This window comes from Poecilia reticulata, linkage group LG19, assembly GCF_000633615.1.
Source record: "Poecilia reticulata strain Guanapo linkage group LG19, Guppy_female_1.0+MT, whole genome shotgun sequence".
NCBI lineage: Eukaryota > Metazoa > Chordata > Actinopteri > Cyprinodontiformes > Poeciliidae > Poecilia > Poecilia reticulata.
This window is the reverse complement of record NC_024349.1, coordinates 21,823,431-21,845,776: the sequence shown is the minus strand read 5'-3', so window position 1 is coordinate 21,845,776 and position 22,346 is coordinate 21,823,431. Positions and strand designations below refer to the sequence as shown.

The 22,346-nt window shown below is 39.9% G+C and overlaps 1 protein-coding gene and 1 long non-coding RNA gene across 2 annotated transcripts in view; one reads left to right on the top strand and one right to left on the bottom strand.

Annotated features, from left to right (window-relative positions):
* The window catches only part of LOC108167281 (uncharacterized), a 38,830-nt gene extending 33,688 nt beyond the window's left edge, over positions 1–5,142 (top strand). The window contains exon 2 of the long non-coding RNA XR_001777640.1: positions 4,832–5,142. This is a non-coding gene — a long non-coding RNA (uncharacterized LOC108167281). The remainder of the gene's footprint in view (positions 1–4,831) is intronic.
* Positions 5,143–11,959: 6,817 nt separating this feature from the next.
* On the bottom strand, positions 11,960–16,593 carry wfikkn2b (WAP, follistatin/kazal, immunoglobulin, kunitz and netrin domain containing 2b). The gene is made up of 2 exons (XM_008437769.2): positions 16,093–16,593; positions 11,960–14,058 (listed from the first exon to the last, which is right to left on the bottom strand). The coding sequence occupies exons 1-2, from the start codon at positions 16,276–16,278 to the stop codon at positions 12,514–12,516; spliced, it is 1,731 nt and encodes a 576-aa protein (XP_008435991.1). The 5' UTR covers positions 16,279–16,593; the 3' UTR covers positions 11,960–12,513.
* Positions 16,594–22,346: the final 5,753 nt, after the last annotated feature.

Genomic DNA, 22,346 nt, shown 5'->3' with positions numbered 1-22,346 from the left:
CACAGTGTCCAACGTAAAGTAGAGCTAAATAAAAATGAAATAAAAAGTATTTTGTGTAATTCTGTTATGAAACATGAAATGTTATCTGCATTTGTTATTGTGTCTATTTTTTTAAACTTAAGTTCTTGTAATTATTTATTTAACCACTTTAGTCAAACTTTTTAAGAACCATTATGGAAGGTCCAAAGAGCCACTTCTGCTTCCAGAGTTTTCAAATCAAACATCCATGACTTTTAAGCTAGTTATCATGTAGCTAGCTTTACTTTACCTAAAATAGGTMAAGTAAAATAGGTAATTTACTTTACCTATTTTAGTTTCCTTATCAAAGTATTAACTAATTAAGTAAATGTGAACAGTGCTATTAGACTTAATAATTGATAATTGACTCGCTCTAGTTCCAGGATTTAGTAGCAAAACCAGCGTGAATAGCCATTTGTTATGCTATCAGTGACAAGGCTAACAACTATTAGCGATATTGGTTAATTTGATATAACTCTGTTGTTTATTCATGCAAACATTGAATAAATTGTTCACAAATATTGTGTAGTGCTATGCATACACTGGTTTAACAAGATAGWTTAGAAGCATGAATTAGAGGTACAAATAAACTGTAAGTCAATAAATAAATGTTTGTTTTCTGTGTCTTTATGCCCAGGTTGGAGTTTGAGAAACTTTCACTTTTACAGGTGACTCTGACTTCTTGGTCTACTGCAGCTGGATTTTCCGAGTTAGAGTCTGTACATCTCAACTTTTAAGACCAAGCAGAATGCATCACAGCCACTGCAGCTAAAGCTGAATGCTAATGCTATTGTTACTCCAGCCTASTGAGTCAAGGGGGARACAATGAAGTTTTTCCCAAATTCTGATAGGAAAGTTAATTACAAACCATTCAAGGRATAAAAGTGTGTTTGAAGGTGTCACATGCGTTGCCATAGCTAAACAAGAAAAACAGGAAGCTAATGTGAGTAGCTCTAACTATTTATCTACATTCTAGAATCAGCTAATGACCTGCTTAGCATGGGAATTTTTAAGGCGGGTGTTTATGTATTTAAGCTCTTAGTTGSCAACAKTCACTTTCACATGTTATATAATTAATGCTGTTGTTTGCCACTGCTAAGCGTTTCATACTGTGCCTCACAAAGTATTCATAAAACCAGAAYATTTCCATCRTTTGAYGCGTCACAACCCAAAACCTCAATKACTGAAACAGTGTTGAATACATGTGAAGTGGGTCTAAAAAATCTGAAAATTGTGTTTGTGTTCAGCAAGCTTGACTCTGATGTCCCGAAATAAAATAAAATCCAACCAGTTGCCTCAGATTAGTAAACAGATCTACATATGTGTAATCTAACTTTATTCTACATATTCTGTTAATGTATCGCAGGTTCATTAGAGAACATTTGTTAAAATGCATCATAAAAACCATGCTGAACACAGCACACAAGTCAGGGAGAAAGCGGCTGAATGGTTTAAATCAATGCATATGCATGCGTTATAATGACCTAGTCAAAGTCCAGATGTGAATCCTGCAGATAACCTGTTTCAAGACTTAAAAATTCATGTTCACATGCTGTTCCTTCATACCAACAGAGATCTACTGTCGGGGTATGAAAATGTCTGAAACTAGGTGCACGCCACACTTTTCAGATCCCTTTTTGTTATGGAAAAAGGTAAAACTTGAAAAAATGTTTCCTTTGCCTATAATTTTACAATTATGCACAGGAGTTTTGGACACAATACGTCAAAAATAATTTAAAAAAAAGTTTGACAACATGTGTAAAGTGGATACCTTATCAAGGAGCTGCTCTAAAAGTTTTGTTTTGCATCAAAAACAGCTTAACGCCTATGAAAAATGCAGGAAGACACCAATCAGATCCACAATTCAGTCAGGAGTCACGCATGTTTCAAAAAGTTTGTTTTAATATTTTTATGTATGTCAAAAAGATTTACATAAAGTGTTCYACTTTCATTTTCTATCAGACGATCACTGCTTTCTTTGCTTATYGCACTCAACTGGAGTCTATACTTGTATTACATCATTTGTGGGATGTAAAGTGTGTGCGTGTCTGCGTGTGTGTTCCTGTCGTCTCATTACATAAGGACAGCATCAGCAGCCGGACAGAAGTGACCCMGGGCTCAGTAACTCAGTTTGCTGAGTGAGGTTGTAAAAAGCATAATTGAGCATTTGGATGCGGGACAGAAGTCTGCGGTCCATTTGAACAGTTCCCCTTTGTGTCTTTATTACATAGTCAATTATCTGGGTCTTAGATAACAGAGCTTTTTTTTYCCCCCACCACAGGACAATAAAAGTGATGCGCCAACAGAACCACAGTACTTTTCCTGAGYGGTTCCCTGCATTGCAGATGTTAATGGCTCACCAAGTCCTCTGAAAGCTTTCCTGGGGAGAGCAGGACATACAGATAACATACTGACGTTATTCACTAACACTACGACACCAAGTCTCTGGAGTTCAGTATGGACGCCAGATGTCGGAGAAATGTACGGGCTTGTGCTGCCCTCTGGTGAAATGAAGGACACACTGTTTTAAAATGGGTTTAAAAAAATTTGAGTTTTACTTTTTTTTCTTTTTTAAACACTGCTTTTATTTTATGCATAACCTTACATATCACTCATCAACTTCCCTGTTTTAAATCAACCATTGCCATAAAAAAAAATCTTAATTCTTAGTTGTATTTGTTGCAGTTTTGTTTCTTCGTTCAGTCAGAAGTGTGTTAAGTTAGAAGACTCAGTCTGTTGGCCGTTTACCACCTCATAGCCTGCGCAAGCTAGTGCTAGCACTAGCTTTGTTTAGCAATCACACTTTAGTCAAAATGTGATGCATACAGAAATKATTTAGTCTGCAACTCAAAATGGGCCTTGATAATTTGCCAAAACACAGCAGTTGTGCCAGATTTGATTGACAGATCCGATTAAAGTGAGAGGCACCGGAGAATCCCAGATGTGGTAGCGCTCAACTCTAGCGATTGCTCGCTCTGCAGTGATCCGCAGCCGAGCAATGGTCTGGGTCTCCTCCGTCTCGTTCTTGAACTGGCTAGGATGCCTAAATGGTGAAGTGGTGAGTTTGGCTCCAACTTYATGAAGGAGGTCTTGAATGAGGAAGCCTTCATCCGCCATGACTTCATCTCCYGGCTCAAGCAGWGGAAGGATTCCACTGACCTTCGTTATGTCTTTGTCTGAGATGCAGCCTGTGTACAACGCTGAAATAAATGTCACCAAGCCACAGGGAGCAACTCCGATCAGCCCTTTCAGAGTGGTGTGGTTCTTGTAGGCAGAGAACGTTTCAGACTGTAAGGTGAGGAATGATGGCGTCTCCAGAGCAATTTCTGTGCAGTCCAAGATGACACGGACATTTGGAGAGAACTTCAGAAAYCTCTGAGGCATASTGGCTTTTGCCTTCTCACGACTAATCCACAGGTTGTTGGAAGAGAACACAATGAAGAGGTAGTTGGCCCAGGTGATGGTCACTCGGCTGACAGAAGCTATGCTGACTTGAAACATGTCAGCAATGAGCTGCTCCTTCATGCCCACTGCTACCCTGAATGAGTACATCAGGAACTCATCAATCAGAGGCATGCAGCGGTCAGGGCTGGCTTCAGCACACGCTTCCTTTCCAAGTTCCTGGGCTCTGGCCCAGTACACAAGGCGTGACGCAGAGGGTGCAATGGACTCCCAGAAGATCCGGAACACACGTTCAGATGGAAATTTGGTGTAGAATCGGATCTGGTCATCAGAGGCACAGTAGCGGCTGAAAAGGGTGGCAGACAAATCCTCTTTTTGAAGTCTGGCCTTCAACTCCTTGATATAAYCCAGAGTTTCATCARGTGCACCTGTAAAACCACAAAATAAAACAGCAAAACATCCGGTTAGCAAGAAGTTTTAATTATATCAATGTAACATTATTTCTCTGAAGATCAATACATGTTGTGAGTCCGAGCTGTATGTATATAGCCATTGCCTATATACATACAGCTATGAGATTAGTCTCATAATCAGATTAATCTCATTATGAGACTAATCTCATAATGAGATTAGTCTCATAATGAGATTATGCATAACTACCACATAATCTCATGATTTAATTATTATGTGATAATAATAATAATCATAATAATCACATTATGATAGTAATAGTTATATTTGACTGAAATGATCTTACATGGCAAATGTATACAATATACTATCTTAATTTGACTTTTACCTGTGGGTGGATGTGCTACATAATCATGGTCCGCAGTAGCATCTTCAGYCTGGCTAGCTTTCTGAGAGAGGACAAACTCCCGTTTCTTATCCCTCTCGAAAGCAGACTCTAACAGGTCGCCAGTCTGTCGCAGGGCAACACAGAGACACACAGGACACACAACCATGCACACACACACTCACACCTAGVGGCAAATTGGAGAGGCCAATTAACCTGACAGTCATGTTTTTGGACCGTGGGAGGAAACCGGAGTACCTGGAGAAAACCCACCCACGCACAGGGAGAACATGCAAACTCCATGCAGAAAGACCGGGGCCGGGAATCAAACCCAGAACCTTCTTGCTGCAAGGCAACAGCTCTACCAACTGCGCCACTGTGCAGCCCAGTACCAAAACTAGTTTAAACCTTTTTAGAATCCATTTGTACCATATGATTTGCCCAAGTCTTATTATTATTATTTTACTTAACACATAATGCATGTAGATGTATAAGTCATTCCTATCATAAAATTATAAAGATTTTTTAAAAAATCAAAATTAGCAAGAAAACTGTTTTTAATCCTGATGTCTACAAGAATGCTGACAGTTCTTGATGTTCTGCTGTCGTCAACAGGAAAACAAAGGTGCATTGAGAACCGCTGACACTAGAGGGCGCTGTTGTTACTGCTCCATCTTTAACCAAGCAAGGTCAACGTATGCAAAAATGAGAGAAGACAGCGGCACAGCCTGAAAGCTGCTACTGGTGGGGATAATCATGGCTGGGTCCTGTAACAATGGCAGTATGTACATGAAAAAAAGATCCTTATGTTTGGAGAATGTCATTTATTTTAATTTTTAGAAATTCATACCTGTTTGGCTGATTTTTGTGACTGTACTGACGGTACTGACACCAAAAATAATAAAGATTGACATTTTCTCATTTCACCATTCCAAAAAAACATTTTCTTTCAATACTGAGTCATTCCATATTTATTTATTTCTGCTTGATTTGAAAAAGAAAATACTATTAATTCTAACCAATAATTAAATCTATATCAGGTGTGTTTTTTTAAAAAAAAAAAAAAAAAAAACGATTTTGTGTTGTATTTTCTATTTTCTGCTACAAAGTAAAGCACCTGACCAATCTGTATTTTCTTCATGCGTTGTTAAGGCAATGTCATATAATGTATATTTCCGTGTATTTTGCAATTATTTAAATGAAAAAGTGGAACCAAAATTGGCATAGTGAAACTCCATGTTTACAGTGAAACAATAACAAACTTTTTGTGTTTTAGCATGATAACTGCAGACATGTTGGGCTAGTGAAAAACATAGGTTTTTATGAACATATAAAAGGAACAAAAAATAACTTTTTATTTCAGTCACATGTTTCACAAGGAACGGTTATTGCAGTCGCGCGACATGCTTCTGTTTACAAACAGTGTGATGAACAAAATACCTCAATGTTTGGGACAAATCAAACAAAAGACGTCAAAATGCTACAGTAAACCGTTAGCTTAGCATCACAGAGCAACGTGAACAACAACAGTGGAAGGTCCTGATTTTTCAAACAGCTTTTCCTACAGACATCTTCAACCATTTTCTTTTGCTAATGGCAGGAAAAAAATCTAGCGCAGGCTTACACAAAACACACGAGACACTCTCCTGATTTCCTGAAACAGAAACGTAAGGTCCAATCAGCACATGGGGACACCACCTCCTTGACTGCACATACTTAAAACCAATGGAAAACTTTATAAGAAAAAAAACCGAGCGATAGAAGATATATTTTATCATAATACTGAAGCCACTTCCTTTTTACTGTTGCCCTGGGCAACTTTCTATAAGGCCCACATCATCCAAAACAGAACAATCTGATGATTGTGAGCATCTTTATGCAGATCTTCAACAATTACCAAAAATGAAATCGTCTCCCTTGTGCTTCCTTTATGTYCTCATAAAGGAAGCACAAGTTGGAAGCACAAGCGTATGATTTTAAAATATACTTTAAAAGGGATTTTGTACATCAACTGGGACATTGTGGACAAACTTGAGTTTCTAAGGTGCATTGTTAAAAAAAGAAAAGAAAAGCTCCATTGCAGCTTTCTTCATCTTTATTTCTCTTTTTTGTCACTACTGTTTCAGATAATCAGATTTTAAAATCAAACTAAGACAAACTGAGTCATTACAAGATACAATTTTAAAATGACAAGGATGCAGTAACTTATTTTAAAAAATTGCTTTCTTTTATATATTTGTTGAGACTGTCACAATGTTGTGATAGTGTTTTATGATATGCATAAGCTATGAAAAGATCGATCTCCTCCCTGAGCCACTATTGTTATTGTTATGGTAAGCATCAAATCATACTGAAGAAATTCAGGGACAGATTAGACCTGTTACAAAACTGAATTTTTCCAGGYGAGGCTGGGTTACCAAAATCACATCGACAATTCACAAAAGACAAGAAAATAACTCAGAACAACAAAGACCTGAATGAGAGACAATGGGCTCAGGATTGCAGATAAAAGTACCAGAAAATAATGGTTGGAAATGGCAAACGTTGGGCTTGTGTATAAGATTATATATTCGGAGAAAACCTAACTATTCAGTATTGGCAGATTTAATCCTGATACAGCCTTTGTGTTGGGTTGTTTCTATGTCAATGGTGTGGGCTTCCTCCCAGTTCTGACCAAGACCACTGCCAATAAAAAAAAAGATGCATCAAATCATCATCCAAGAGCAACGTTGGGAACAATTTGGGGACGATCTGAGGATTTTCCCGCATGATGTAGTGTTTCACTGTGTCGCAATACTAACATCGACCGTATATCAACATCTTGAACCTACGCCCAGAAAACTCGCCAGATTGTGACCCCGCTGAGAACCTGTGGTCATTTCTCAATCCGTCAAATTGAGTCATGTCTCAATCTGACAAAAACTTTGATCATCTCCAAGCACTAAAAAACATTAGACTCTCCTTAAATCAGATGAGTTTCAACATATCAGAGAAAACCAATTAAGTTATTCAATCCAATTCAATTGAAGAAAACCTGACTCATCCCAAGGGGAAATTAAAGGTTGTGAGGATCCTCAGAGTGGTTGCGGATGGTCAAAGGTCAAGGACATCATCAGTTGTTTGCTTGCTTTTGCCGCTCCTCTTTAAATCTCTGTATTACCGTAAGAAAACAGCACAGAGAGACTTTCTGCGATCTACGGAGAATGGGAAAAAGTTAGACGCATCAATTGTTTTTATAAGTTTTCAGTGTTTTTATTTTTTATTTTGTGTAATTGTAGAACTCTTAGATGGATTGAAGTGGTTGTTCCAACTCCCCCTCCCCCCACCTCAAACTTTTTTTTTCTCTGCAGGTGAAGTGCTACACTCAGCCTCTGCAGGTTATACAGTAAAGTTATTTTCCCACGCACAGATCCAAACATCAGTTTCAGACCCGCTACCACCTACCAGCTTCAAATCTTTCGGCTCCCTCTGCCACGGGATGATATACCGTAGCAGCTCCAGTCAATGCGTGTGAGGTGGCCGCTCTATCTTTTCAATAGATCTTCCGAGTCGTATGAACATAACAGATGCAGGGTCATGAATCAAAGGTCCTAAACCACCCATCTAGCTGATCTTTTCCACAGGCGCTCCTGTCCGATCTCGCCCGGATCCAAAACACCGACGCGTTTTCACAGATCTACACACACACACACACACACACACACACACAGAGAACTGGAGAGGCTCCCCCAAACCGAGCCTGTCCTCCTCTGTGGGTCCGTTCTGCCTGACCCAGCTCTACGTGTGAGCTCCGGCCTCGTGTGAACTGAGTCTGTGAACGCAACGACCCCGTCGGATCGACAGAGGAAAGGACGTAAAAAAGAAAAACTATACTCGAGCAAAAAACTTCTGCACCGCGTATCAAAGCATAACTCATGTACCCCTTGAGTTGGCCCACTGCAAATTAGAGAAGCATCAAAGTGCGCGGGTGTTTGAAAAATAAAGATCACACATGTTTCAAATATGTCTGAATTTTAATTGATAATAAATTGTGCTTTTGTAGACCCCGAGCCACACGTTAAAGTAGTTAAAGGTGTTTTTTAATAGACATAATGTTGRAGAAATAACTGATAGTGTGTTGTTTTCTTTTTTTTCCCCCTTCCTTTTTGCAAATTATGGTTGTTTTGTTTTTAATAGTTGAACTCCTCTCCTCAGCTGAACTGTTGGTTGTAGCTATAAATGTTTGGCTTCAGTTCAAGGTGCTTGAAGAGACAAGGTTGTGCAAAATGAACCGATGTGGAAATCATTATGACCACCCCTGAYGTCCATTYTKTCGAACCTCCAAGATAGATCTGACACGGCAGCACGTTGTGGCAGTACCTGAAAATGTCATAAGTTTGGAACTGGGTGACAATTTTTCCTTTGGAACATCCCAAATCATTTGTCGCCATGTTTAGAAAGTGAGTAGGTACATGTGGTTGATGTATGGAGACGTATCCAGTTCATAAGATGATACCGTACATGAGGCCAAAAAGAAATCGATTTTTGGGAGGTTTTACAAACAGAAAAACATAGGGCTGAGCAAAAAGTGGCCCATGCAGCAGTGGGAAACTTTTTTGTTTTAAGAGACCATTTTAAACTGCCAAATTGAAATCTTTTAAAAATTAAATATGGTAGTTTTCATCTCTTAACATTCACAAATTTTTAACCATTCTATAGAAAATACGACCACTGCAAAGGTACTCTTCTCAAAACAAGTTCAAAAATATACACGTTTTTCTCACAAGTGAAAAAAATCTATCGATGGAACTAGTGCTTTTTAATCAATATTTAATAATTATTGACTTAAGCTTATGTATTTAGATTACACGTTTCTTGCATGTTAGTTTTATTTTACTTGAAGTAAAATACAGTGAAGTATTTTTGCTGTGGAAACTAGACAGAAATACTTGATAGGTTTTTGTGTTTTATCAGTGTAAGAATATCCTTCAATGTTAAGTGAACATTAAACCTGGGTGTATCAAAATCTACATTTAAGGGATTTATTAAACCTTGATATGCCATATATACAGAGGCGCAAAAAGTGGGTATGCAGGGTATGCAACGCATAGGGGCGCAGCACCAGAGGGGGCGCCAAAACCCCGTCTGGAGGGGGCGGCGCGCCGATGATGCTTTCCCGTACACTTTTGCGCGCCTTACGCTCCTTCACCTCGCGCACATAACGAGGTAAATGTAGCGAGTTTTACCCTTTTTTTTTCTTCGCCTCGGAGGGGGGGGCGATCTATGTTTTCGCATCCACCTGAATAATGTGTAGTTGCGCCACTGCATATATATATATATATATGGTGTAGCTTTGAAAAAATATAGTTTACGCATTATAGAGCTGTATGCATACTATATCAGATTTGATTACTTAGAAGAGGTGAAAAAACCCTTTTACTTTAGTTCTGTTATGTTCTGTAGCAGATGCCAACGTTAGCATTTTTGACGGCTAACGTTTAGCTAGCCTTCTCACGACCCTTTTGTGTCTTTGTTCTCTTTCTGTTGCAGTTTTTTATGTACAGGCACCCATTATCAACCTGCCCATCAAATGATTTGTAGGCACATCTTTTTATTGTTTGCTAGCTGTAGATTGGCAGCCAGTCCGACGTGCCGTCCTCATTAGCCGCMTCTGCTAGTCAACCAGAGAATGATTAAAGAAATATGTCCTCCATTTCTTAAAGGTAATGACCAGAGGTGTATTTCTTTTTTTAGCGACTATGCTGTTATTACAAAATAAAAGAGCAGGAATTTAACCAAAAGGTTGTTTTTTTTTTAAGTCAGACAATGAAAATGATTTTAGAGTTTACATTTTATGTGTTTGCAGTCCCATCATTTAGCGATAACAGTAGTTAGCGCTGTTGGCATTATAACAATAAAAAAAAAACACGCTACCTTGTCTGAGTTTTTCCAACAACTTCTGAAAGTAATGAATTTATTGAAAAGACATTTCATAACAAGATAAAAAACAACTGAAACAGAATCTTGAAATGTGTAAGCTGTTTGGCTTGGCTTTAGCTATCTATGTAGTAATGTTTAAAAGAAAACAAAAAACACAACTTATATGTTACGGTGGAGCACACTGCTGGGTTCAAGATAATAAAAACGACCCTGACTTTAATTGAAAAAAATGTTTTGAAATGCATGCATTTTAACATAAACTTTGGAACACAGCTTTTCTTATGTATTGTGTTTTCTCACATTAATGTATCAACGACAGTGTATTGTGAAAATTGAACACAGAATGTAGATGTTTCACTTTTGTGATATTAATTTGAATGATACATTTCGTAAATAAAAGCATTTCCAGGCGATACATTGCCCGGCAGCCCCATGAACATTTCACAGCTGTTAAGTTTATGTTACTGATGACTTTGTCATTGGATCCCAAAGCGCTGTAGAKCTAATATTTCTCCACTCAACAGCAGCCAGTAAAGGAGCCCTGTARTTGCGGTAATGTCCTGCCTCCATCGCCGGTGTGGATGGGGGAAACAGAATCTCATCTGGGAAGTGGAACACYCTCGTTGTAGCCCACCAAGGCCTTTTCCTAGGAACCCAGAGAATTCTGTTGGCACCGCATGAAACACATAACTCCTCTACGGGAGTGGATCTGAGGTTTACAACTCGGGCTCCTCACCCAATTAGGCTGGACCTCGCAGGCAAATCAAAATAGGGTGAAGTTTTTTACAATGCCACTGGGGTCTTTAGAATGAATGGTTCTGTTTTGAAGTTTTTTAGGGTAAGCATTGGGGGGGCAGAGGCAGCTGGGAATGTACGACTCCCAAGTCTCTTTTATCAGCCTGTCAGATAAGCCACAGAGGTAGAGAGAGCTTAATGWCAGCGCACAGGAAGTATCCTTCATATGGATTTATGTGTGTGTAGTTTATGCACATAACAAAACACATWAAAAAATCTATTTATTTATAGAGATATTACATACACAGTAAAATACAAAGCCTATATGGCAATAAATAGCCCCAAAAGAAAAGCAAAGTTAATAAAAAAAGAACAGAATTGGTTGTAAAAAAAAGAAAAGAAAAGTTGCAATAACAAATCATTTTTAATAAAAAAAAAATCAAAGCTTATATTACGTTTAACAGGTACTTTGGTTTGATATAATGTGTATATACAAAGTTCTTGATTGGAAATAGAGCTGTAWTAATAGACTATACACATACAAAGCCATTTAAATTATACAAAAATAGAAAAAGATTTGTTCTCCATTCTGCTGGAAGTCATGAAAAGTAACAATAATTAGCAATAAGCTACAGTGCAGTGAAAAAGGATTGTCCCCCAATAAATGTCTGTTGTTTTTGCTTATTCTTTTTGGTTCATTAAAATTGTTGGTATCATAAATTCTGTTTTTATATTGGACAGAAAACTTGGGTGAATACAAAACCACAAAAGCATTAAGATTAGAAATGGCTCTGTAACCGTTTCCATACCAAGATGTTGATTGAAACCAGCTTTCCAAAAAATACCCTCCTGACTACCAGTAGTTCATTTTTGTCGTCTGTCGAGGACATTTCTAAACTTGAATATCTCCCACCCCCTGAATTAATTCCTTTTGGTATCTGGAGAGGACATTTAGGGCTTTTCAGTGATACCACATGTGAAGGGGTGGGATTTTTGTACGTACCATTTTCTAATTCATAAAAATGGCATTTATCAGTAATAACACATTTTATGGGAAGAGACAAAGTAAGTGCATAAAACCTTTTATTACCTTACAAAGACTGTGGGATTTAAAAAAAAATGGTGATTGGACAATATTTTTTTTCCTGGTAGTCAGGAGGATATGGTCAATTGCAGGAATTTTGTTATTTAGCATTTGTTATTTTGTCATTTTAAAATGTGTTCAGTTTTATAGTCTAACAAATTTTCACCTTAAACAAGGTTGATTTGTTTTTACTTTTYTTCTCTAAATAAGTAAAACAATTTAACACTGCATTTAAATGTTTTCAGGTTATCATTAGCAATCTGAAACCATTAAATTTAACAAAAGTAAAAGCAAAATAAATCTCCAATGCATATGCYTGTTCACAGCACAATAAGACAAAAATTGAGGACATCTCATCCTACATTATTAAGCAAAACAGAAACTAAAGTATAMAAAATCCTAGATGAACAAGATACAACTGGGGAAAATAAACGAGCAAAGAATTCCAAAAAACATGAATTTTTGAATTAAAATATTCAAACAACGCCTCAGTGAGTTCGAGCTCACAACAGTTTGTTACAGTTTTGTCAAGTCTACGTTTTGTGCAGTGAGAATCCTACTAAGGGCTGTTGTTGATTGCTTTGAGGATGTCGCAGGTGTTCTTCGAGATGACCTCTTTCAGTTTCCGTACCCGACGGGGAGTGGAAGCGCCCACGTAGCTTTCAGGCTGGAGGACAGCCATGCCTTCGCTGACATTGCCCATGATGATGACCTGACCTTCCGCGGCCGCGCCCGTTATGTTTGGGCATGGGCAGTTCCAGTCCATGTTGAGGAAAGTGACTTCGAGAGGTTCTTTGCCGAAGAAACGCAAACCCATTTCCTCGTCCTTAAAGATCTCCTCCACAGTCACGAGGGCGTGGCCCGAGTCTTTCTCTTGCGTAATGTCCGTCATGCGGCCCAAGACAACAAAGTCGCTCTTGCAGAAGCTCGTCACCATCTTGCCTCTTGGTTTGCAAGCTTTGCAGTGGTGGTTTTTCGGGAAGGGGCACATCTCCTCGCAGAGCTCTTTTGACTCAAAGTTGTTGTCATTTCCCTCACAGCCTCCGTAGATGAAGGACTGACACTCGCCCATGGTGCTAATGTATGCCCACCGGGGCTCATAGGCCTTACAGCGGCCCTGCAGGGCAGGCAGTCCGCAGGGCCTGGACAGTTCCGGTCCACAGCACTGCATGCAACCCTCGTATGTGTCAAACACCTTTCTAAGTGACTGGTCATTGCTGCTGTGGCAGTGTCTGAAGGGAAAGCAGTTGTTGGATTTGGGCTCATAGAACCAGCTGACTTTCTCCAGCTCTGTTCCACAGTCCTCCGGGCTGTCAAAGGGGTTTTGGCATTCTTCAGGGAGGCAGCGAGTCAAGTTCTTGGGCCCCAGAGTGCTGAACACCCCTGCTGAGAGTACAGTGAGCGGGTGGTGGACCTGGACTGAACCAGACGGGTTCTGAGCYATGCAAGTATAGACCCCAGAATCTTGCAGCCGGGTGTTGTAGATGACCAGCTGGCCGATGTTTGTGACCACCATGTTCCCCAACACATTATTGGGCCTCATGATCACCCTCACGACTCCCAAGGGCAGCCGCTTCTCCCACGTGATCTGAGGCTGGGGTTGACCGGTGACATCGCACAGGAARCTGGCTGTTTCACCCMCGTTTACGATCTGATGAATGGGGCTGGTGACCAATGCGGGTTGTTCAGGTTCCAAYRGTAGCGGGACGGTGGGCTGAAAGGGGGCAGTCGTAGGACGAAGCGTGGTCACCTGGGGAAGCGAAGGGCTCATGTTGGGCCAGGTGAGGTGGAATCGACACATGACAACCGAGAGGGTGATGCCCTTAGAACATGCCTCTGCATCCATGAAACACTTGTTGTAGTAAGTCATGCCATCTGAGGCGCAGGTGAAGTTCGGCTCCTTCTCGCAGCGGTCCCGGCATTTACACAGGGGGTGGCCGTCCCAGATGACACACTCGGAGCCCTGCTGGGTGCACATGAAGCTGGCACACGATGCTTCCCTGGGCATTCCCACAGGGCCCTTCTTCCCATCCACGTAGCGGGCAGCAACGCAACTGTGGTTCCCACAGACATTTTGGCAACACTTTTCAAAGGACTCACACTCCTGTAAGAATCAAAGAGAAAATTGCTCATGAAGGATGTTCGGTGCATGGGGTGGATTTTACAAGTGAGGAGTAGGAAGTGCTTCACACACTGCAATCAACAAAAACAATACGACAACTTGCAAAGCAGCCCAGCACCTGGCACTTTCTCACATTTTGTCAAGTTGCTTCAACTCATTTACTTGGATTTTAAGTCAAAGACCAAAATAAAGTATCACGTCATTTCAAAGTAGGTGTTAAATAATACCTGATTTTCTGTGTATTTCTTTTTAAAGAAATACTMATCTTAGGCATGGATTTCTATTCAACTTGTTATACACATAAAATCCACTGCAGTTAATTACCTTCGGAACTCATGTAACTTAGCTTATAGAGTTCAATTGTATGTATTTTACTCTTGCTATTTAATCAAGATGGTTTGTGAGGGACTTAAGACTCTCTCATGTTTCTTCTGTAGCCAAACAGTCGATGCAGTGTCAAAGGATTGCATGACATTTGTATTTACACACAAACCCTTCATACATGGCGCAGACCACCTGTGGAACACTCCTTCYGATTCAGTATACATCAGAGCCTTAGAGATGAACATGTATAAATTCACTGAACAGGTGGAGGAAGGGACGATGTTGGCTGAGCATGACAATGAGATTTGATGARGAATTATACAACTGTACCTAATTCCTCAACCTGAATGATGTACATGATAAGTAATCTTCAAAAGTATCTGTCGCCGACACAAAAACCAGATAGTGAGAGTGGACTGAAGCGTAAGATCAACATTGCAGTCCGCAAATGTCTGACCAATCTCACCCAATCTCACAATACATTGCAYAGAGCTCTGGCCAAATAGACCAACCAGGRCCTGGTGTCAAGAAGAAGACAATTTTCGTCACGGATCTACCTTAATAGCTGCATTTCCATAACAAATGTGCGCAAAACTTTGTCAATATTCCGCTAATATTGAAAGTCACAATTTCATATTTGTGGTGTTTCCATTAAATAAGARGCACAACTAAAACCACRTGTGAATAAGCTTGTTCACACAATAAGTAATTAAAAAACACACTGCGTCATGATCCCCCATCTACTTCCTGTTGCCGTCTTCTTTGTGGTTTGCGCCAGTGGCAACATGTGATTGGTGATCATATGAAAAAAGTGTTTCCATTGCAGTTCTGCAAAATAAACCAATTTTTATATGGCCAAAAAAAACCCATCCTCATCCTAGAGCCAAAACTTTTGATCAAAAACCATTTTTCTTCCTAAAATGTCAAATTGCATAATTATATGGACGATGGAAACGCAGCTAATGAGAATTGAGTTCAACACTTTGGATGAAGTATTTGCACAACTGAGTAACAGGAGAGAAACATTGTTAAAAGAATGTCATAAGAAGTTCAATTTCAGACGACTTATAGATAAACATTGTGAGAAGAGATCAAATTTGAAGGTTGAGGGCTACTTGGCAAACACTGTGTGACAGAAAACTAACAACAAGCCTAAAACATGGTGGTGGTGGCATCATGACCAGGTAGACTGACAGGAAGCTGATCAGACATCAGAGGGATGCATAGGGTGAAAACTGGATGCAAAAAYGTGAGACTTGGGTGGAGTTTCAAAGGCAGAGGTTCATCTGACTGTAAACTTAAAGGTAGATCAATAAGGAAACAGTGCAGGTGTTGAGAGTGGCCCAGTCAAAGTCCAGATTTAAATCATATCAAGAATCAGTAGAACTCTGACTAAGCTTTAGCTTTTTTTCCCCCCAAATAGCTAAATTTGCGGTTAAACGCACACAAAAAAATGTATTTGAAGAAGAAAAAGAAGAACGGAAGACCGCGATGTGTCGATTTCCGTTCATATTGCAATTATGTAATACTATTTATCGGTCTTTCAATCTGTACTCAAGGAAAAAAACATGAACAAGTTCAAAGGGTGTGAATACTTTACGTAGACACTTAATAGCCCTAAAATACAGATATCAAACTTCAAAACTCTTCTGCATACAAGTGATTAAAAACAAAAAAAAAAACGTAAATTACCTCATCAGAATCACATTCCCGCGTGCAGGTGCTCATGGCATCCACCCACAGGTTGGGGTTCATCTCATTGGGGCAGATGCCCGCGTGCGAGTAGGTGACACGGGGCAGAKCTGCGCCGCCGAGCTCCATCCACGCGGACGCGCACGCCAGGAACCAGATCCACCGTGGAAACAGCATCCAGCGCATCTCAACTCGACAAGTGGTGAAGATCGGAGACAGAGCTGCGGGTCTGAGATCCAGCTCCCCCCTTAAAAAAAAAAAAAACACTTACACTTGTTCAAAGAAATGCCGGGCGATAGGAAGCAGCAACCTGATGCGGTCTGAGCTGATGAGTCCCGGTGAAATCGCGGCGCTGGCGGTCTGCTCTTCGCTCCCTAATCTGCGGCCATCACTCGCCAAGTGGCTCGCAATAAGACAATTAAGAGTTGCTCCTGCGATGCAGGAAGAAGCTGTTTTAATAAGTCGGAGCTCCACTTGGGRTTGGGGCCGAGGGGGGGCACCTGCCTGTTAAAGGGATTGCTGGTAACCCCGTTTAACCCTTTGCGGTCTCCAGCGGCGCCAGGGCGCGCGGCGCGCCAAGGCGCGCGGAGTTAAGAAAGGAAACGTGTTGCTTTGAGAAGATTTATTTAACGACTGCTGACATTAAAACCAGATGTTCTGTTTATCCGCGGTCTTAAGGTGGAAATGAAAAATTAAGAGCTTTGCTCTAGAGCAGGAGTGATGTCGACGCCGCTCGTCCTGCGGCAGAAGGTCAGGCTGACTTAACGCACGTGAGTCCAGAATGATTGAATCGTTAAACCCGCTGGCGGATTTACAGCCGTTTCTCAGTCAGACATGCAACTCTCTTGAGCAATAATAAATTTTGAACATAAAAAAATCATATTAGCTTACACTTTTATCAGAAGGTGCCAGGCATGAAGTATTTATGCTCTTCTCAGTATTATGTGTAGATATATTGGTGTTAAAGCAGTACAATCTTTCTTATTAAAACGCTAAAATGTTCAACTTTCATCTGATGATGGGACTGACTGTGGCATGATAATTCATTTTCTAAGAACAAGACAACTTTTTTTTTTCTAGACTTCGGTATAAGTTGTGATGAAATAAATATTGYAGTAAACATCATACTGATCTAAACCAACAGCAGGGAATTTTTATTTAATAGGACACACAGTGGAAAAAAATATTTTTGTTTTTACAAATCAATCAAGATCAACGAAAGTGGGCTAAAAAAAGAATCTTTTTAATGTCAAAGTGACAACTGATTTCTACAATATAATGAAAGTCGTAACAATGTCCAGAGAGAGACAAAGAGGCTGATCAGTGCTTTCAAAATCCCAATTGAAAAAGGYCCAATATACTACTATAGAATTTTAGATTTGCTTGGTATGTTTGTGCTCATTTTCTTTTGTTGTGGTAAAAAGAAATCAATAAAAACATGGGACACAATCAAAATGATATCCTTCATAAGTTAGGTTTATGTGTGGAGGCTAGAGTCCTCGACGTTGTTGGTTCGATTCCCGGTCTCGGACCGTTCGCTGCACACCGTTCCCCTCTCTACGTTCTGTTTCTTGTCTATTTACTGTTCAGTAAAGGCCGATGGTGCCATAAAAGATTTTAAAATAAAAATTGTTTCCATCCATCAGTACAAATATACAAAAGAAAGTCATCATGTTCACCACTATTTTCTCAAATAAACACAAAGTCTTCATCTGCATGTTGATGTTAATGCTGCAACATGCTGAGAATAGAATGAAATTAGTTTGTACTCAAATTAAAATCAAATTAAGATGCATTGGAGTTTTAGTTTGTATTTTCTGAATGATTTGTAGTTTTTATCACGTGTGAGATGTTTAACTAGCCTAAAACACAGTAGAAGTTTAAATCCCATATAGCCCAGACAGTTCAAAGTTGTCAAAAAAACAACAACAAAAAAGTGGAGAAAATACCAAAGTTTTAATTTGGGAGATCTGCATGATCCATGTTTAGACTTAATTTTGAAGTTAGGTTTGTTGCTCTAAAAATCTTCTGTTGGATTATTTTTAAATTGCTAAAATCGGACAAAATTGCGCATCTTTCCATCTTCTGGGCTCTGAGGACTTCAAATGTTTATGAACATTTGTATTCTGCAATATGACGTCTGTCTGTCCGTCCATCTACCTGCAGCAGGCGCTGGATCTTCTTTGGTCCAGAGACTCACTGTGAGGACTGTTAAATGAAATGCTTCATGGCTCAGCTGAGCCAATATTTATGAGAAAAACACCAAAAATACTCTTAACTTTTCCTTCGGCTTGAGGTGGAGATGAACCCCCAACCTGGAGGGAAGAACAATCCATCAGTTTTTCCAGCATGGCCCCAGAATCAGAGAAGCTGACTCTTACTATCACCACCTCCCACTCAGCTGTGAATTACTTGCCTGGGAGGTCATGAAAACAACAATATCATGGGTAAAATGCAGATAAAATACAGAGAGATTCTCAAACCAGAAAACTGACCKTGTCCTGAGGTCACAAACACCACATGTGTCAGGTTGTACCAGCAGTAATGTCTGTGTGATGTAGAAAAAAAAGTGTTGACACTTARGTTTTGTGAAATACACTCAAAATACACAAAACATGTCTTTTTWAAAAAAAAAATCTGCATACTTCCATTAAGCAAATTTTCAGAATTCCAATTTGTGCAATTATATGGTGAATGGAAATGCAGCTTCGGTACACTCATTCTTAATACTAGTTGCTGCGTTCCCATTAACCACAGAATTGCGCAACTTGAAATTACGAAAATAAATTTAAAAGAAACACAACAGTTTTGGAAAAACTCATGATTTTCTATGGAAAGGTTTTGTGGTAGGATGAAGTGGTTTTTCAGCCTCATCGAAACAAAACTGCAATGGAAAAACTTTATTCACATCAGTCACCTGATCATCAGCTGCACGTTACTCCTGGCAGAGACGACACAGAAGACARCCGGAAGTAGTAGGTTGATTACTTTTATTTTTAATAAAAAGTTGTGTTTCATTTGRACGTATTGAATTCAAAACCTTTGTGTAAAATTACCCCAAACCGCCACACAGCTRCGCCGAATAAGACACCGACGTCTCCTCTGATTGGCTGATAGATAAGAGCGCGAGCGCCTTGGCCAATTATCAGTATATATCACGTAAGCGTTTACATCCGTCRCTGCTTGATTTTTAATGACTTGTTGAGTTAACTAGCTTATTCACGTGCGATTTTAGTTTAACTTCTTGTTTTTTTGGAAACGGCGCATTAGCATAAAATGTGTTTTTCGACATTGACCGGGTATGGAAAAGGTTTGCGCACATTTGTAATGGAAACAGCAGCAGGTGTTCCGCATCACTGAATCAAATCATCAGCGAGTTGTCCGTAGAGACTTAAAATAGCAAACATGAACGCTCTCCCTTACAAATCGGAGTTGTGAAGCTGCAGAGGTGAGATGAGGACAGTGCAACTTCTGAAAAAGAAAAAAGAAAAGAAAAAAGAATTACTTTGAAGAGCAGGAGACGTTCCCCTCAGCAGGCGTGTGTGTTGGCGCAGCGTTTAATGAATGAAGCTGTTATTATAATTTGGGCTGCTCATTCCTTTCCTGTGTAAACCGCTTTGAATGGTTTCCCCCACAGTTCAGCTGAGGACAGGGGAGCTATTAGTCTGCCTTCCAGTGCAATAACTACAGACTCACGCTGTGCCACAGTGTATGTGGTGGGGATTGTTTGTTCTTGATGCGGACACTGATTTTTCTGAATATGTCTGTTGCAAACCTCTGCGTTTTTGTTTTGTGTGCAACAAGCAAAGCCRTTGTTTATCTGGGATCTTGAAGAGCTGGCAGAGCTGAGGCTCTCAAACCTGTAAGAGGGATTATAATTGTTGTTTCTCCACTAATCACAAACAACTGCTCATRTTATGCACGTGTCGGCTTATCTACTCTGAAAAATGATGTCATTGTTACCTGAACAAGCCAGCTATTTGACGTAATAAACATCAGACCAAGAAAACACGTTGTCCTTTGCTGCGTCTTTAGCGGTAGCATGTTTTTGACGGAGGCTGTGTGCGCAAATTTGTCACCAAGGAGCAAAATACGTTTTGTTCAGGTCTTCATTATTGAGCTGAAACAATCTTATTATTCAGATGCCTCTTGGGTTGATAAATTATGTCTAAATGCATTAAGTATTCATCTAAAACCGCTTTAAATTTGAGGTGTCAAATAGCATTTTTTCTTGGGTAAGGATCCTGCTAGCTGCTGAAATCAATGTATTCTTGGGTCGAGCCAGTTACATTTCATGCAGTATGCTTTTGGCACCGATTCTTACAAAGAAATGTAAGCACCAGGATTTTCGAATCCATCTTTCTTAACAGCCATATAATGAAACATRGCACCCTTTGYTAAAATATTGTGGTTGGCGGCTCCCAATGCTGGGCCAGCCCTACGAGATATTAAACCAGTGGGAAGAAGAAATATGGCTGGAATGAAAACCAAGCCTGACCCATTACTCTACAATTCAGTTGCAAAATAGCTTTKGTTTACTGTACTTTTAATACTTTGATCTTTAAAGTTCCAGGAAGTTTCGTATCGTCTTCATGGTCTTCTTGCACCCAAGAYGARTCCCCAAATTATCCAGCAGGATTACTTTTAGTGTCTCTTACATGTTCAGTTGTGATCTCCAAAGATAGAAACCACCAAGACGTCCAGACTGTACCACAGAACCAACAGACGGAACAGCTGACTGAGCTGCAGAACCCAGAGCAGAATCCAAGATGGCTGCAACTAATTAAACCATCATCTGAACCAAACATAAACCCTGCTCTCGTCTTGTTCTAGTACTGCAGCAGTTCATGTTGATGGACCTAAAAGTTTCTCCTTTTCCAAACCTACTTGCACCTAAAAYGTTTCTGCGTTTGTTTCTCAGAGATAAACATTGATGTACATTTGATAGTCAAATCTWTAGGTACGCAATTTTACCCTGAGCATTCGTCCTCTGTCTAATTGTGAAAACATGAAGGTTATTACTGATCGGTTAAATGATCAATAGTTCCAATATAACCGAGTTCAACTGAATTGGTTTATTTTCTATAAAATATCCAAGTARAGCTCATTGATGGAGAAATTAGTCTAGACAGGTCAGTTTGAACTAATAAGTTTTAAATAAAACTATTTTTTTAATTGTCTTAWGGCTATAGATGGCACACAGAGGAAATCCCCAACTTGTTCTCTGTAATCAAGTGGGAATGAGCTCAGACACTTGGTAGGCATGCCTTCAGGCCAGSTTATTTAAGGATTCAATCTTTGATGCCAGTTTGTTAGAGCACAAAAGTATTTCAACATTAATGGGAGACTAGGATAAGGACTTGTGCTACAACATGGAAAGAGACAGATTAGATTCAACTGGTGTGGTCAAGAGGTTGCACTGCAGCTCAGTTTAGTAGTTTGCACTGTTTAGACATTTGAAATGTTCTACATTTTTCATAATTTGTCATCAATTAACAATGGTAACTTGTGTTCACTTCAAATTCACTTTGTGGTTTGATAACTACCATCCATCTGAAAATGGATTAAAGTCATTTAATTTTATTTCACATGGACAAAGAAAATCTTAATTTATGAGCTTCCCTATTCCAAAGTTCAGGAACTTTTTAAAAAGTCATTTTGTCTTCCTGTTCCCAGTGTCCTTGATGGCGGCCACAGCACCCCTGGTGGGAGCAATGGTGATGACACCCTTGACATCGACACTGATGGGGATTGTGGCAAATGCGCCACCACCACTTTGGTGGTGGCAATAATGGGCATGATGGCAATCAGACTCCCATTGGTGTAAGTCAAAGTCTTGTTGCCTGCATCCACAGTTCTATTGGCACTGGACCCTGTCTCATTACCCACAATCACAGTTCTGTTATCGTCATCAACCACAGTTAAGGTGATGGCGTTGGCCATAGTCATGTTGCCTATTGGCAGAGGCCACCACAGTCACATTGCCAACTAACACAGTTTCATTAGCACTATTTGCAATGGCCACAGTCCTGTTGGGAAGAACTATTGTCCCATTGGCAGCCTTTCCACAGGTCACAGACTTGTTGGCGCTGGCTACTGTTTCCTTGCCCACAACGATACTCYTGTTGGGTTCAGTGACAGTCATTCCTAGYCTCTATGCTCCTGTTGGTATCAGCCACAGTCTTCTTGTTGCATATTACAGTCATATTGCCAGCAACCACAGTTTCATTGGTGCTGGCAATAATCTTGTATTT